The sequence below is a fragment of the Lissotriton vulgaris genome, chromosome 12, assembly GCF_964263255.1.
Source record: "Lissotriton vulgaris chromosome 12, aLisVul1.2, whole genome shotgun sequence".
Taxonomy (NCBI): Eukaryota; Metazoa; Chordata; class Amphibia; order Caudata; family Salamandridae; genus Lissotriton; species Lissotriton vulgaris.
This window is the reverse complement of record NC_141700.1, coordinates 261,885,988-261,904,712: the sequence shown is the minus strand read 5'-3', so window position 1 is coordinate 261,904,712 and position 18,725 is coordinate 261,885,988. Positions and strand designations below refer to the sequence as shown.

The window sequence follows — 18,725 nt, the reverse complement described above, 5'->3', positions numbered from 1 at the left end:
GGAAGCTCTGGGCTGAATATCGGGGTCTGTATCTTGAACCAATCCCCCCTGCGCTACACAATGAAGATCTGCCATAAAGACCTAATGCTGGGTACTAATATTGAGAATGATTACACCTGTACTCAAATATTACGATTGGAGATTTTGTACAATAATAGATATAAGGACTTTGGGACACCGATGTTTCTAGTTTCTAATGTTTGTTTGCGTTTAATTCAGATTTTTGCATATGCCTAATTTTCGACTACTGTATATTGTAAAAGTTGACATCTTTACCATTGCCATGATACGTATACAATGTTCTGCATAGGTTTTACCTGGGCCTTTGTGTCTGCCAACAATAAAATTTGTTGTGAAAAGAAAAATGCAGTTTATGAATCAGGGCCTTTGTTTGGAGGGCAGCCCGGAGAATACCTTCAAAGGAGAACAACCCCAAACCATTCTGAAAATGTAGACAGAGGATCCACATTTCCTCTCTGCGTTTACTGTTTAAAAATGGGACCCATTCACCCACTTATTGTTCCAGTTTCAAGTTCTCAGTACTCAGAGGAGTGCTGTGCAACTAAAGCTGTTGTCTTCGTGACAGCATACTTTCCAGAGGTCACCTGAGTCTAGCTTTGCTGGAGAACTTTTCCCCTAAGCTGAAGTGCTTAGAAGCCAGCCGCCTGCCTACTGAGGGAAGGAAGGAGTCTGCCAACCCTGCAGGAGTGACTCTCCACAGGGAGTGAGGTGTAGGGTGGATCTGCCAGAAGAGGACGGCCTCAAAGCGCAATCGGCATGTCCTGTATCGGTAGGCTCCAGACTCTCCACTGCAATTCCTGGCGGGAAACGTGAAAATATAGCACGACAAGAGCTGCTGTGCCTACATCAAAAACATTCCCTGATCTAAGCTGCTGTGTCTGCTTCAAAAACATATTTTGCAAAAACAAGGGAACCCAAGCAATCTGGAAGGAACCGTGGGTCTGAAAATGTATATACCAGCGGTCCTTCATAATTTAGACTAATAACTGTATTTAACACAGAGATGCAATGATGTCTAAGTTCATACATTCAGGTGGATATTCTGATTTCTTTTTAAAAATACACAAAGACATACAAGCAGGACAGTTTACTAAGAAAAATTGAGTTACCAAACTCAGCCTTGCGCAAAGTGGCCGAGATACAATTTAGTGATAATGCTAAAAAACATACAGAGTAGCACCATAGTACATATTAGTAACAAAAAGTATAGGTTTGTGTCAAGGTGCTGAAGTCGACGATGTTTCCATCCCTCAACAAGATTCTGGGATCATGATCAGGACATAGCAATCAATGCCTGAGGAGAAGCCCAAAGGAGAATGATTAGCCGGTCCCACATGGAGTAGGTGCAGGGGTTCCAGGATATCCCGGTCAGGAAATTTCAATGTCAACGTGATTGACATACAATATGCCAGGAAGTAATATGTAACCACTGCTGCCAACAGGTATCCAAGGCATGCCCAGATGGGGGAATTGCCATTAGAGTACTAAGGGATATAACAATCGGGGGAAAAGATGTATGCAGGACTGGAGTTTCGGTGAAGGACCGCTCTTCATGCATGCATCAAAAACACAGCATGAACTAAGGCTCTGTATGTGACCTTCGGTATCTGCATCAAAGTTGCAGCTTAACCTGAGCCACTGTGCCTGCATTAAAAGTGTACCCAAGCAAGTTCACAACCTGAAACTGCAGCATGATAAAACCACCGTTGCCCACCAGCAACGGAGCCATGAGCGGGGACTTATCCCCTGACTGAGCCCAGCCGAACCACTTGTGTGAACTTGGGATTCCTAGATTCAGCTGTCTCTCACAGCCAGGAGCAGCTATATCACCAGAGACATGATCTCCTGAGCTTCTTGAACCCGTACATTGTACTTGCATTCCCCGATGACTATCCGATTATGCATCTGGATAGATTGACATAGAAGGGGGGAGTAGTCATTAACATTAAAGTAATTTTTCCATGCAACACCATCCCCAATGAAAAATGCAGTCAAGCAGAAGCTATAGGGTTCTCTCTAAAAATCTCACCTAGTTTTTCCTTTACAGGCATACTTATTTATCATCTTCCTGGTGCAACCGGGAAGCTTGTGAATTCTATAGGAGAAGCGCTGGATCCGTTTTGTGTTAAATTTGCTAATTTCTCAGTTTTGGGTGATTTTAATTTGCAGGTGGATAACCTAAATGATTTGCATGCTGGCTGTCTGGTGGAAACTCTGGCTGCATTAAATATTTATTAGTTTATCATGTCCCCTACCCATAAGGCTGGCCATATTATTGATCTAGTCTTTCAAATCTCGACCTGATTATAGAGGGGCCTCCTGTCCCCCATAATCAGGATGGCTCACATTCTCATCTCATTCTAACTTCTCATGATGCGAAAAAATACCATAGATAAAGCTTCATTTAGGATGGCGCACAGTTGGATATTAAATAACAAAAATGATTTTGTAGTGGCCTTACAGAACTCCCACCTGGAACTCTCTGGTCCTCCTAATGAGGAATGGTCCTCAGGTACCACTGGACTCTTGTATGCAGCTGAGCAAGCAGCCTCCTTCGTTTTATTCATTCTTTCCGCAAAGCGAGATCTATGCCTTGGTTTTCGCCAGACCTTGCTCTGGAGATAAAATGTTGCAAACGCCTAGAACCACGTTGATGTATGACATATAGTGAGGAGGATACGGCAATTCATGAGCAGGCATTTAAAGAGTATCAGAGAAAGATTAAGATAGTGTAAGTAGAATTTTGTTCTGAAAAAATCAGAAAGGCAGATAAATCTGGGCATGAAACTTTCAGGATTGTAAAACAGTTTGGTTGCTTTTGATTTTATCTCTAACCAGCTCCTGCAATATAGATCTGCCGATTTGGGGATTGGTGTCTTCAGCTGGACACATTTTTTTATCTGATAGAGTACAATTGGTGTTTTTGAAGCCTTACCTTTCGACACCTAAGGAAATAAAATATGGAGTCCCGCAGGGCTATTCTTTAAGACCTACATTTTTTAACATGTACATTACACCCCTTGCCCTTCTTGTTGAGAAATATGGATTTAAAGTGATTTGTTACGCAGATGATACCCAGCTTATCTTCCCCTTTGGGAAAGTGGGCCCGATTGAGCCGGCTTATCCAAAACATGTCTGTTAGAGGTGGTAAGCTGGATGAATGGGAACTGTTTAAAGTGTAATGTGCCTAAAATGAAGACCCTTCTCTTTGGCCATTCTGCTTTTGAGTGGCCCAATGACTAGTTGCTGGAGGAATTTGAGCCTCCTATGGTGGCAAGAAGCTTGGGAGTTAAGTTTGATAACATTCTTTCCTTTGGCCATCAAATCTCCTCTGTGGCGGGGTCATGTTTTGCCTTGTATGGGCTTCAAAGAAAACCTTGGAATTTGTTTCCCTACATACTAGGCAAACCATTGTGCACGCATCCATCGCTTTTAAACGGGATTATGCCAATGCCTTCTATCTGGATTTGCCTTCGTACCTGCTTAACTGTTTGCAAACTGTGCGAAATGCTGCCGCCCGGTTAAACTTGTAACTTACCAAAACGCAATTGTCTTATCCTCTGCTGAGAAAGCTGCACTGGCCCGCTATTAAAAAGCGTATTATCTTTAAAGCCTTAGTTATTTATTTTTGTGCTTTTCATCACTCAGCCCCTACATATATTTGTAACAGGCTTCGGCACTTCCAGCCTAGGCTTCCTTAAAATCAGACCACGTTTTATTGCTAAAAGGCCTGTGGTTTCGCCTGAGTAATAGGGGTGGCCGCTCTTTCATGGTCTTGGCTACCAAGGTATGGAACTCGCTTTCTCTCGCCCTGCAGCGCCTTGAGAAGGAGAGTTTGCTTAGATCTCAGCTGAAGACATGGCTTTCTGACTTGGACTAATCTGTGTATTTGACTGTTGGTTACTGTCTTGTGTCTGAGAGCTGGGAAGCCTTTGGCAGCTATGTATTATATAGATCTGATTGAGTGATTGAGGTCACGAGGAACTGCTGGTTTGTGCTCACTCAGAGGAAGGACTAAGGAGAATGTCCACCTGAAAATTCTAACCTAAACACATACTGAGAGACTAGCTGGCTGAGAAACAGAACTGTAAAAAGACTGTGCACATATACAAAAGTACAGGGGTAATCCGCATTTGAACCTAATCATGCCTGATACTGACCAGTCTAGGAAACCGCACAGATCAAAATAGGGGGAACAGTGACAACAGATGTACCAAGGGCAGACATCACCCAAGACACTAAAACTGCATCAGGTGCATTCTCTATGAACAGTATTTTGTTCTAGTGTGCATTGAAGCACTTGTCCAGAGGAAAGTCAAGTACTGGATTGGGCAATCATTTATAGTGCTAATGTCTATTTGTTAGGGGTGAACTTGAGCATTCCCACAGTGCCTACCTGAGAATCCTGTGTTTGCTCGCCATCACTACCACTGACCGTCAAGTGCTGAAGGGGTTGTATCTGGTCCAGTTTGCAGAACAATAGTAGGATGAACCCTGGGATATCGGAAGCAAGTTACCTAAACCCCCACGGTTGAGGTGCAGTAGCCCCTGACTGCTCCGTGGCCCCCTTGAAAGCGCTCTAACAGTGAGGTTCTTTGAAAGAGGCCTGGGGCCTGTGAGAGACCATGCAAGAGGCACCTTGTGAGGTAGCCTATCAGGGTTGTAAGCTCTTGCTGAGGGTCTATCACACCAGGATAAAGTCATCAATCTATTGTTTAATGGGCATTGTCAGAGTCGTGTCACAGAGTTCATTCATGCAATTTAGGTCTGACATTATAGTCCTTCCTGTTACCTAAAGGCTTTTTAGGTGTGCTTTGACCCAACCTTTCGGTTGGTATCTTGTTTTCCCCCTTAATTTCATGGTCGAAAATGAGAAGTTTCAGAGTACAGTTGAAGTCTAAAAGTCATGGCTCACACATTCTGCATTTGAACCATCATTGGATCACAGAGGCTACCTGCTTCAACTATACTCTATGATTGCATTAGTCACTGTCTACAGCATCACTTATGGCTTCAGTGAGCATCTCTATATGCTCATCTTTGGATTCGTAGCAGTAGTCCCTCTGTTTGATAGGTTTATGGGCCTCTATAGCCGGCATTTTTCAGGTGATGAAGAATGGGTACAGGAGTTCTAGTATTCAAGGGTTCAATCACAAAAACATGAACAAGGAGTTTAAACCAAGACTGAGTCACATGATTGAGCTGCAGAAGACCATACAAAGCTGTGTGCAATTCCACTCTCTCACGAGCTTGGAAGAGAGAATCCAGTGCCAAGGAACAGCAGGACTGGAACTATCAAAAGCAATATGCAGTGAATGCCAGGGCTTTATGATTGCAAGGCAATGGATTGCCAGATCTGTAGTCCATGAAAACAAGTATATGTTTCAGATTGAAAGGACATGCTGCAGAAGCTTTAAGGAGACTTTAGATGAGATCTAGTGGTGCATTTCAGGCTAAAGTCGTTGATACACAGCAGCTCCCAGAGGCAGCGTGATAGAATCAAAACATAACGTGCATTTGTAAAGCATACGCTCACCCAGAGGTCTCTTGGTGCCGAATAACAGATGCTCATTGTTACCCAACTCAATGGTACTCATTTGATCTACCTCAGGTGGATGAAAGGCTGAGTGGGCCCTCAGGGGTTTGAACCTGTGACCATGAGGTCGAACACAGGCCCCTGCAATAGAAGCATTAGTCCACTGAGCCAACAGACCCGGCTTGGACAGGGACAAACTAGTTCTTCAAATACATCTTATCTTTTGATTTATTTCCTTTGGTATATTTACTGGTCCCCTTTTTGTGCGCTTGTCTCCTTGGCTGAGAAGGTCCGACCATAACATCAATGTTAGATGCAAACTTCATTTTATCCAGACAATACTAGGGAACTAGATAACCTTTGAGACTTTAGTGTCCTTACTCTGACCGGTTCTTTGTCACACATGGCGATGTTGCTGCAGACAAGATATTCTCCAGGGTCACTGTAGACAGAAAAATAAGCTTCTGTATCTTCTGTTACTTCTTGCTAGGGACGTCTCCTCCTTTGAATCCCTGTGCACATACCACAAGTTACTAGAGAACATAAGTTGTATTCTTATGGCATGCTTCCATGAGACACATTATACACAATATCTATGTGAGAAACCTTAATGCATTCTCCAGGCATTATCCTCTGAATGGTTTGGTTCCGCTGCTGTTTTTGACAACAAATGCATTCCTCTTGGGATGGGGTGCTTATCTTCACGGATCTCCAATGGTCTGTGGTCAACAGAAGAGTGCAAAATGCATATAACATCCTAGAGCTAAGAGCAGTAAGATTAGCACTGAAAGCCTTCATACCACTGGTGCACAGCAAGCATGTCAGGATTCGAAAGGACAACACCACAACTATGTGTCACATCATGAAACAAGGAGGAACCAGATGTCTCATGCCCTCAAAGGAGGACATTTCAGCAGAGCATGTTCCGGAAATGCACGACAATTTAGCAGACCGCTTGAGCCCGCACTATTAGGATGTTCACAAGTAGAAGTTAAACAACAATCAGCTCCATCTCATGTGCAAATGGGGCACCCCACAATGGGACATATTTACAACTCACAAAAACAGCAAATGCACCAGGTTCGCCAGCAGATGGAAGTGTCCAGGGTTGAGTGGAGGCGCCTTTGCATTAGACTGGACAGGGATGTTCATATATGCATTCCCCCCATTTCTACTGATACAGAGGGTCATTTGCAAAATACAAATGTATCGATTCGTGGCTATTTAAATAGCTCCAGCTTGGTCACATAAGCATTGGCATGCGGATCTATGGAACATGTCAGCACAAGCACCAATCGAGTTTAAATCCGATCCATGTCTGTTGTCAAGGAACACCGAAAAAATTCTGTATGGCAATCCTCAGTCCTTAAAATTGACAGAATGGCTCTTCAGGACATATAACGTGGTCATTTACTGATTCCAAAGGATTGTAGACAGATTCTTGATGCTGCAAGAGCACCTTCTTCGATATGAATTCTTGATGTATGTTTTAAGCATAGCTAATGATGGATTACCGATTGCTTCGTTTAAGCCTCTTCTGGCTGCAATTTCCAAATTCCTAAGGAAATCTAACAATTTGTCATTATTTTCCCAATGAATAATTAAAGAATTTATGAAGGGACTGTTTAGACTGTTCTCTACATCTCCAAAATTGGCACCAAAATGGCAATCGGATACAGTTTTTGGTGGTTTAACACGTTCACCCTTCAAGTTAATTCATAAAGCAGTCTACAGCATCTATCTTGGAAGACAGCCTTCTTGCTGGTTGTCACTTCAGCTAGAAGAGTAAGTGAAGTGCAAGCACTGTCATGCAAAGAGCCTTTCTTGCATTTTGGATAAGACAAAGAAAAGTAACTTTAATGACTAATCCAAAGTTAATTCTGAAGGTACCTTCCACATTCCATTTAAGACATTAAGACAGAAAATTGAACTATCTGCTTTTTTTCCCAAATCCAAAGATGGCAGCAGAAAGATCCTTACACTTTTTAGATATATTAGCTGCCCTAAATTATATTTAAAGGCCACAAAATGTTTCCGCAAGCAAGACAAATTGTTTGTTGCTTTTGGAGCAATTATCAGAGTTAAACCAGTCCCCAAGCAGACTTTAGCAAGATGGATAGTTTCTTGCATTATATGATCTTATGAGCTTATTAATAAGAAATTATCGGACTCAGACCTCATTCTACAAGGGCAGTAGCAACCACTAAGGCCCTTTTTGCAGGACTTTCTCTCAAAGAGACTTGTAAGGCGGCCACATGAAGATTACTCATCCCTTCGAAAAGCATTACTGCTCTGATGTTGATGTCAAGAAGGATTCCACAGTAGGGAGGGCTGTGCTGCAGAAAATTTTCAAGAAAGGCACGCCTCATGCCCGCCATCCACTGTTTACTAGGGAAAGCTATGATCTTAATTCACGCATGTGAATCTATGAAAGATGCAATGCTGGAGAAGGGGAAAAGTTACTTACCTGTAACTACGATTCACAAGCTTGAAAAATTTGACAGGTGTATGCCTCTGGCAATAGAACATCTGAGGGTGCTGGTCTCTGATTGGGTGCAGTGAAGTGGTCATGCATAATGATGTGAATAGGCTACTAAAGTCTATTGTAAAATTCAATGTTATTGATTGTAAGGCATACACTGCTATGTTAACATTGTCACCGAGAGTTCCCAGTCAGGCAACAGGGGCTGATTCAAGTATGTGAATCTATGAAAGACCCAGGGCTGGAGAAGGACCCAAACCTGACCCTGGGGATGTGGAGGACTGAAATGAAGCAGCAAGATAAATGGATACGGGTCAGTAACCCAAGAAAATGCAAAGGTTTGCTCTATGAGTAGAATTCAGCCCCTCAATATAGTCTCCTTACCCAAATCCTGAGTTTGAGGAGTAGTTATGAGAGTAACTGCCGATCACAATACCAGCACAGCACCCCAGATGCCCATGCATCAGAGACCACAGTAGAAAAGCAGATGGTCACACACATTTTACAAGGAACGATGACAAACACCAAGAACCATCAAGTGAACAGGGGAAGGATACGCAATGGAACCAGGAGGGGACACAACAACAATGATACAGGACGCTTAATCTGTGGGTGAACTAATGAAGCAGACAGCCAGTTCCACTACAAGTTGTTGCCAGGCAAGTCAGTACACTTTGGGTAGCTATTAAATATAATTTTGAAAATACTAATCTGGAAGGCTATTGTAACCCAGAAGTCCCATCACCGGCAATAGTTAGTGGTTTAATTATCTGACTTTCCAGAGACCGACCTTCCACAATTTACAGATCTATTCCTGTCAGATTAAATTTACTTTAACCCATTGGACGCTCATGATGAGCTCAGCTCGTCATGAGCCACTGTGCTCGTGTGCTCATGACGAGCTCAGCTCGTCATAACGGTCCGAACGCTCGCAAGCAGGGCTAATTCCCCCGCTGTGCTGAACGTTCTATGAAAACGTGTGTGGCCGTCACGAGTTCAGCTCGTCATGAGCACAAGGCCACCGTGGCTCATGACAAGCTGAGCTCGTCGCGAGTACCGGGGCGCTGTGCGCGCCCCCACCCCCCAGCACAGCGGGGGCATTAGCCCCGTGGCCAACTGGTTAAATGGCCAGCACTAACAACTCCCAAAACCTTTCTGGGGCTCCAACTCCTAAACTCCTGACACTGTGGCACAGTAGGTACAGGATTCTTCACTAAAAAGGATTATCATGAAGATAATGAAGCAAATGCAATAATGAAAAAAGGCTGTCGCCACTGAAGTGGGGCTATAAAGAAGCCCCGCAGTTATGGTGTTTACAGTAGGTACAGGAGCCTTATCTTGGCCTATTGGTTGCACTGGAGGCGTCACCTTGAAGAAAACACAAAGGTGCTGGTGAAATCCTATAATTATTCTCAGTCCTAGTAAATTCTCTGGGCCACATTCCAGTCCATCATTTTTGCCAGTTTATTTGCCCACTGTGTTACTCCAGACAAGAATCACCTCCATGCAAGGCAGGCATAGTCTTGCTCCAATAGTAACAGTCCAACACAAATTGCCACAATGGGTCCCTTTGAACAGGAAGCAAGCAACCAGAGAATACTTCAGCATATGTCAGCCTCATCATTTAGATGCAGCTTGAATTCAATGGTACATTGAACATGAGACCCATTTCTAGGCGGGTTAACTGTCACACTTAGTGCACAACACTGAGGAAAATGGAAAGGTGATAGTGGATCCTTTAAATTATTAACAGCTGTTGGTAGTTATTCTAGGCCACATTCCAGTGCATTTTTTTGTCCACTGTGCCACTTCGGACATCACCCCCCTCACCCAAATCAACCTTTTTCCTGGTCCATTAGGAACAGTCCACCATAAACTGCTAGGCAAGGTCCCCTCTAAATGGAAACATGAGACTTTAAAAAATATAAATAATGAACACAACTGCTGCCTTTTCTCTTCCACTGTTAAAGTTCTTTATCTTGCAATGGAGCCTGCCTCTTTCTCCAGAATTGGCAAGAGACATGATGTAGGAATTGTACAAATTTACCTTTATGTTGGCCTTATGACTCCATGGACCTAGGCTCTGTAATCTTCCCAACCACATGTGGTAATTATCCCATGCCCTAGCTTTCTGGGAGTAGCCACCTCACTGGATATGCACCATTACAATTGCTTCATTAATATGAAGAAAGAGCAGAGGCAGAAGCAATGCAGACAGGGAGGAGTCAAGGGCAAGTCAGAACAGAACACTAAAAGCAGCAAAGCTAAAGGGGCAGACAAATAACCAGGAAAATGTACCATAGCAAGGGGAAAAAGAAAATGGCTAATCCTCCTCTGACACAGAACTTTACACAAACTATAGAGCCCAAGACGATTGGCTCAATCTAAGAATCCGCCTGTTGACCTAAGGAGAAATGAATCCTTTTGCTTTAAAGAACTCTCATCCACCATTGGGGGCCTACTTAAACATAGCAAGTAGGACTATCTAGAGCCCTGGGACCTCCTAACTTATCCCGTTTTTAATCATACCGGCCGGCGCCCACATTAAACCATTAGGGCTACAAGGCAGGCATTTTAAAAGAGTAACCCTACCCCCACTCACCACCCTATTCCTTTTCCAATAGAGTGCTCCCATGCATCTCACAGGTTGTGGCACACCTGTTCTGTAATGGAACTCTATCACAAAGCAGGCCGCCAAGCGGTACCCTTTGTGGGTGAGAGTTTTTTAAAGCAAAAGGATTTTTTCTTCTTAGGTCAACAGGAGGGTTCTCAGATTGATCCAATCGAGTTGGGCTGTATAGTTTGAGTAACATATTTTTTTAAACTGACAACGAACACAGGTCTTTTTACAGAAGGTACTCAAACCAGCAAACTGCATTACGTTTTGTTTTTCTGAAAATTAGGGGTTACATTATTCTGAAGTAGTAAACAGACCCAATTGTAAATGATCAGCCTGTAAGGTTGACACATTTTCCTGCACAGGCAGAAAGAAATAGGGCTGAACATTTTAGGTATTCTTTACCGCAGTGCTCGTGGTAGCCAAGATTTTCCTGGGAAATGATTAACTAAGGTAAATTGCTAATAGAAGCAATACAATATTTTGTGGGATATCCGTGAATAGTGTTTCACTCTGCTACTATCACTGTAAGACTTAGGGTGATCCAAGGAAGTGGTTCCCTAGAAACGCATCAGGTTTCCCAAACTCACTTCAAGATATGATACTAGCTGACAGTCCCATATGCCAGTCTATACCATGGGTGTTGCTGACAATGCCACAATAGCCCATGTTATCCATAAGTAGGGGCCTTGTTGACAATGCCACATTAGGCCAAAACTGAAATGGTTATTTTTACTTGGCGTCTACAAGTTGGGATATTAGAAAATGGCAACAAGTAACCTCTGATTTCCTGAAGAATGCTTTTACCTGTATCTGCCTGTGGGTTCCTGGACTCACCTGTAGATGTAAGCCTTGCTGAGGATAGCTTCCAGGCGGTTGTTAAATTCGAAGAAGGCCATGTACTGTAAGAGAGAAGCAGTTCAATTGAGGCATTTGGACATGTTACATATAAACAGCGAAGCACCGCAACATTTAAGGACATTTTACTGAGAAGCAATCAGCGATGAGTGTTTGGAAGCAGGGGTTGGAAGACTGAAAGAAAATATGTTTTGGATGTCACTTGCATAGAGGTAATATGTGGATGCAGAGAAGAGGTGGTGTATTTTGAGAGTAGAATCGAGCCACGGACTGATCCTTGTAGTACACACACTGAGTATGGGATGGGTACAGAGGTCATTGCAGTAGGAGGTGAAGGAGGTACGAGCGAGGATGTAAAGGAGAGTGCTGTATCATGATCAAACAGTGTTGAAGGTGGCAGAAAGGTTCAGTACTATGAGAATGGAAGACAGATGGTCGTGATGTGCGGTGGTGATGAAGTTAGATACCTGTATGAAGATTCTTTAGAATGGAGGGTTAACATGTGCCTGGTAATGACAGGGTGGGGAAGAAAGATGATTTTGAGATTTTGGGGACCATTAGGAAGGAATTATTGTTTCCGCACAGATTCCTGCATGGTTTCGCTCAGTGTTTTACAGAGATTTTGTCTGTTTCAGCAGCTGAAACCTCAGTGTGAAATAACATCACTTCAATGGACTCCATAACTCCGGTTACCAGGCCCATCAGAATTAAAGGAAGACATATGATTGAGGTCTGAGTGGCAAAAGAGTAACATAGGCCCACAAGAAAGGAACAAGCAAGAAGGGGTTTTGACTGTCAGGACGGATTTAGGCCCATCCATGAAGGGTAGTCAGGGGAACACATCCACGGGCATTATTGGGTGTTTAATGTGCTTCATGCAGGTTTCTCGTTTTTAAGCAATGTAAATAATGCATGTTTCTAGTATCTTATTCTGCAGTACTCAGTTCAACAACTTCAGAAGGATCTCAAAAAATGATTTTCCCGCCTGAGATTTTAAGGTGTGACCCGCAGATGGCAGTGAGAAGACTCTCACTTGCTTGAGCCCTCTTGGTAGCTATTATTTCTTATGTATAAGAGGAGGAGAGGTGGAGAGTCCGGTCAGACAGATTTGCGAAAGTGATTTCCTGCGACCATGACTGGGATGCTCCTGGATCCTGAATTCCATGAGAATGTATCGTGTAGTGTTCAATTTGTTACAGACTGTAGAATGAGAAGACTGAGTTCTTATTCCAACATTCTCACTTCACCCAATTGTGTGCTCATGTTCTAATCATTTTATCTACTGGCCTCTCCTTCACTTTGTTTCTGTGTAAAAGTTGTGACTCTTGACAAATGCTGAGCAAATATAGTGAAGCAGTTTGGGGTTTGACTATGGTGCAGTTACTCTGCACGGTATTTTACCACAAAAAGGATGAGCAATATCCAATCCAGACTTGGTCCTGCTCCAATAGAAATAGCCCAGCTAAAATGCCTGGGAACATCCCTTCTGGATGGGAACGCAAGCAACCCAAGAACTGTTTCGTCTAGAGTGATCAGACCTGGTAGTTCAGTTTGGACTAATCCTACTGGAGCACCAGCAAGTCTGAGGTTCATATGCCTGGTCCCCATCTGAAGGGGCATAGTGGGCAACAGAAAATCCAATGGAATGGAATGTGACATAAAAAAATCAATCGGCTGGAATGCGACATAAGTAACCATCGGTTGTTGATGCTTTTGCAAACATTCTACCCATCAGCTTTGTATTTCAGTTAGTCGACTATGCTAATGGGTACAGGAGGTCTTGTTACACTGAAAAAATTCCATGGCTAAGGGCCCACAATGATGACAGTGAAGTCAAGCATGGGTATAAGGATGTCATGCTTCGTCATAATGCATAAAATGACAGGTAAGGTGAGCTTAGTCTAGGACCCCAAGAACAAAACAATAGCCGTTTATTTGCAGAAACCAGGCACATGAACTGGGATCAGTGTTTGACTGCAAACATGTTGTTCAAGAGGCACCAGGTGACAACTCACAAGAGCCGCTCCCAATACTCTGTTTAAAGGTGTTGAGAAAAGAAAGTCCTGCAATAGGTTCAATCAATCAATCAGTGATACTTATATAGCGCGCTAACTACCCGTAGGGTCTCAAGGCGCTGGGGGGGGGGGGGGGGGGGGGGTGGAGGGGGTGCCGCTACTGCTCGAACAGCCAGGTCTTCAGCTTCTTCCTGAAGGCGAGGTGGTCTTGGGTCAGGCGCAGGTCGGGAGGGAGGGAGTTCCAGGTCTTGGCGGCCAGGTAGGAGAAGGACCTTCCTCCCGTAGTCGCTCTTCGGATGTGGGGGACGGCGGCGAGGGCGTGGTTGGCTGATCGGAGGTGGCGATTGGGAGCGTAGAAGTTGATTCGGCTGTTGAGGTAGCTCGGACCCTGGTTGTGTAGGGCTTTGTGTGCGTGGGTGAGGAGGCGGAAGGTGATTCTTTTGTTGACGGGGAGCCAGTGGAGGTCTCTCAGATGTCCGGTGATGTGGCTGGTTCGTGGGATGTCGAGGATGAGTCTGGCTGAGGCGTTCTGGATCCGCTGGAGTCTCTTCTGGAGCTTGGCGGTGGTACCGGCGTAGAGGGCGTTGCCGTAGTCCAGTCGGCTGGTGACGAGGGCCTGGGTGACGGTCTTCCTGGTCTCGGAGGGGATCCACCAGAAGATCTTTCGTAGCATGCGTAGGATGTTGAAGCACGCCGAGGAGACGTTGTTGACTTGCCTGGTCATGGAGAGGGAGGAGTCCAGGATGAAGCCCAGGTTGCGTGCATGGTCTGTCGGTTTGGGTGCGGTGCCCAGGGCGGGAGGCCACCAGGAGTCGTCCCAGGCGGAGGGTGAAGAGCCCAGGATGAGGACCTCCGTCTTGTCAGAGTTCAGTTTCAGGCGGCTGGTCGTCATCCACTCGGCTACCTCTTTCATCCCTTCGTGCAGGTTGGCTCTGGCGGAGGCGGGGTCGTTGGTCAGGGAGAGGATCAGCTGGGTGTCGTCGGCGTAGGAGATTATGCTGAGGTTGTGTTTGCGTACGATGGCCGCGAGGGGGCTCATGTAGACGTTGAAGAGGGTGGGGCTCAGAGATGACCCTTGAGGGACGCCGCAGATGACTTCGGAGGCCTCTGACTTGTACGGTGGTAGGCGGACTCTCTGTGTTCTTCCGTCGAGGAAGGAGATGATCCATTCCAGCGCCTTGTCCTGGATTCCGACGTTGCTGAGGCGCTGTACTAGGGTGCGGTGGCAGACAGTGTCGAATGCCGCGGAGAGGTCTAGGAGGTTGTGCAGCAAGGTCATGCTGGAGGTATTCCATCCTCACAGGGGTTTAATCACTCTTGCAGGATCATTTTAGGCTCTGTTTCCCCCTGTTTACACTCTTTTCCCACATTTCTCTCAGCCCTTCTTTCCCCCTTTAATGCCTTTTTCTCTCTCTTGTACTGGGTTGGCATCTGATGTAAAATGAGTGCGGGTTCCTCAAAAAGAGACCAAGAGGGCTCCACCTGCAACCACGGGTTCAAAATAAGCACAGCCTACGTCACACTTACAAGATCCTAAGAGGGCAAAACATGTCTGGGAATGCAGAATGATTTTGACAGCTGTCTACCTTGTAGCTGAGCTCAGGGCACCTTTACAAGCTTTTACATGTATTTAATGACTAAAAAAATACACCCCTCATGTGATTTGAACATGTGATCAATGAACTGTATAAAGTATTTCAGTAGCAAGAGCTTATCTTAGTGAGCTACCTTACTATGTGAGGTGCAGCTGAAAATGGGAAATCTACATTCTTTGGTTGAGCCCACTCACTCTACGAAACTGCTGTAGTAGAGTATGGGAGACAAGTCACGCCCACTCTCCTCCCATATTTTTCATTGGCTTGTGTCATTGTCTTTCGTAAATGCTGCCTTCAGATTTGTTAATAGGCTTGTTAGTCCCTCCTTAGTACCGCCTTGTCCTTATTTGTACCCTCCCATGGCGACTGGCCCTTTTACTTCGGTTGTTACATGTGACCTGTTATTTAGTCTGTAAGCATTATTTACTTTATTGAGTTTCTCTTACTGAATGCCAGACATGCGCTGCTTCAGCTGAAACCGCTTGGGTTTTTTAAGCAGCACGGCCTCCCTCATAACAGGGGCGCTTGCTTTCAATCACTTTAACCCGGCATTATCTCGTGTCTGTTTTAAAATGGATTTAGAAATGATTAGCGAAAGTCATTGGAATTCCAGGTAGAACATAATCCTGTGCTAAAGGGGCTGAAGCTGACAACATCACATCTTTCTTACATGTCATTTGTACTAAGGCAACCTGACGGGTTGTTTTCAAAAGCCTGTTTTTCTAACAACACCACCACTAATACCACCAATACCACCACCAATGCTACCACCATCCATATCACCACAATCAATACCACCACCTGCACCAATACCACCACTACCAATACCACCACCACCACCAATGCCACCACCACCGCCAATACCACCACCACCAATACCACTGCCAATACCACAATCAACGCCACCAATACCACCACCACTAATACCACTAGCACCACCACCACCACCACCAATATCACAAACACCACCACCAATACTTCCACCATCAATACACCACCAAACCAATACCACCGCCATTACCGCCAATACCACCACCACAAAGACCAATACCACCACTAATACCTCCACCACAACTAATATCTCCATCACCACTAATACCAGCACCACCAATACCACCACCACCAATACCACTACTAACACCACCCCCACCAATACCACCAATATTACTAACACCACCAATACCACCACCACCACTAATACCACCAATATCACTAACACCACCAATACCACCACCACCCATACCACCACAAATACCCCCACCACCACCAATACCACCACCACCATCAATACCACCACCTCCACCCCCCCCACCACCAATACCACCACCAATACCACCAATACCACCACCACCACAAATACCACCACAACCAATTCAATACCACCAATATCAATACCCCCACCACCAATACCACCACCACCAATATCAATACCACCACCTTCAATATCACCACCACCACTAATACCACCACCACCACCACCACCAATATCACCAATACCACCACCACCACCACTAATACCACCACCAATATCAATACCTCCAAAACCAATACCACCACCACCACCAATACCACCACCAATACCACTATCACCATCACCAATACCACCACTAATACCACCACCAATACAACAACGACCACCAATACCACCACCAATACCTCCACCACCAATATCACCACCACCAATACCATGCCCACCAATACCACCACACCCAATACCAATACCAATACCAATACCACCACCAATACCACCACTACCACCACCAATACCACCACCAATACCACCACTAATACCACCACCACCAATACCACAACCAATACCACCACCACCACCACCAATACCACCACCAGTACCAACACCACCACAAATACCACCATCACCAATACCAGTATCAACAATAACACCACCTCCAATACCCCACCACAAATACCACCACCAATACCTCCACCACCACCAATACCACCACCACCAATACCAGTACCATCACCACCAACACCAATACCACCACCAATGCTACCACCATCCATATCACCACAATCAATACCACCACCTCCAGTAATACCACCACTACCAATACCACCAACAATACCACCACCACTGCCAATACCACAATCAACGCCACCAATACCACCACCACTAATACCACTAGCACCACCACCACCAATACCACCACCACCACCACCACCAATACCACCACCACCAATACTTCCACCATCAATACACCACCAAAACAATACCACCACCAATACCACCACCAACACCACCACCAACAATACCACCACCAATACAACCTCCACCAATACCACCATCAATACCACTAATACCACCTCCAATACCACCACCAATGCCACCACCATTACCGCCAATACCACCACCACAAACACCAATACCAACACTAATACCTCCACCACAACTAATATCTCCACCACCACTAATATCAGCACCACCAATACCACCACCACCACCACCAATACCACTACTAACACCACCCTAACCAATACCACCAATATCACCACCACCAATACCACCACCACAACTAATACCACCACCAATACCACCACTACCACCACCAATACACCACCACTACCACCACCACCCATATCACCACAAATACCCCCACCAATACCACCACCATCAATACCACCACCTCCACCACCACCACCACCAATACCACCACCAATACCACCACGTATACCACCACCACCAATAAATACTGACGAATGTGAACTGTAGAATGGAGTGCATTTTATCAGATATCATAGCGTTGGTGCTAGCAGATTTAGATTATAAAATCGGAGCACAGTGAGTTTATTGTTGGTGGGTTGGGGATTTGAGCACTTGGTTTTTTTCACAGAGTAAATTTAGCATGGGGAATTGTATTTTGTTTTTAACATTGGCATTTGAAGGGAGTGATAAGGACAGGGCCTGTTTATATTTAGAAAACGTTTTTAGGCAAAAAATGTGTAGATCACTGATAAAGAGGCTTTAGAGGCAAAAGCAGATTGAAATTGTTTTTTAGGGGCACACACTTGATGGTTCGTGCGTTTAGTTTACTGAATGTTTCTTGTTCCTGTGTGCTTTTGGGCAATAGACTGTGGTTACTGATGGGCTTTTTTTTATAATATATACCCCTGACAAAGGGCTTTTTTAAGCCCAATATGCATTGGGTGAAAACTCAGGAATAACGTGTATTCTGACGGGCTGCAAATAAAGGGCTGGATGGGCATTTTTGCAGCCTGGAATCACGCAGCCTCTGCGCAAAACGTGGTAACCATGTTTAAATTGGAATAAAGGAATATAAAGGGCAAACTGGAGTACATTGTTCAAATCATTGCAAATTCTGCAAGTATGGTGGTTGCGACTTGTGTCTGGTACTAGATGTTGCACCAGCAAGTTTTTTGAAGTATTGCTCTACTCGTCATATCATCACCAGGCAGGTCTGGGCTTCCCAGGGTCCTCCATGTAATGTACTATACACAGCACACATACTGTCCAGTACTGTCACCTCCATACATTGTGCCACCCTCGGCACACATATATTCAACACACACAATCACTTTGTGCACACTGGTCAGTAATGTATCTTTTCTGTATTGAGCAGTG

At 44.8% G+C, this 18,725-nt stretch overlaps 1 protein-coding gene across 1 annotated transcript in view; it reads right to left on the bottom strand.

Annotated features, from left to right (window-relative positions):
• CNGB1 (cyclic nucleotide gated channel subunit beta 1) overlaps nt 1–18,725 on the bottom strand; it is a 1,326,699-nt gene that overhangs the window by 242,968 nt on the left and 1,065,006 nt on the right. Inside the window, exon 33 of the mRNA XM_086945539.1 lies at nt 11,494–11,558. Within this exon, the coding sequence (XP_086801665.1) occupies nt 11,494–11,558 (65 nt within the window). The remainder of the gene's footprint in view (nt 1–11,493; nt 11,559–18,725) is intronic.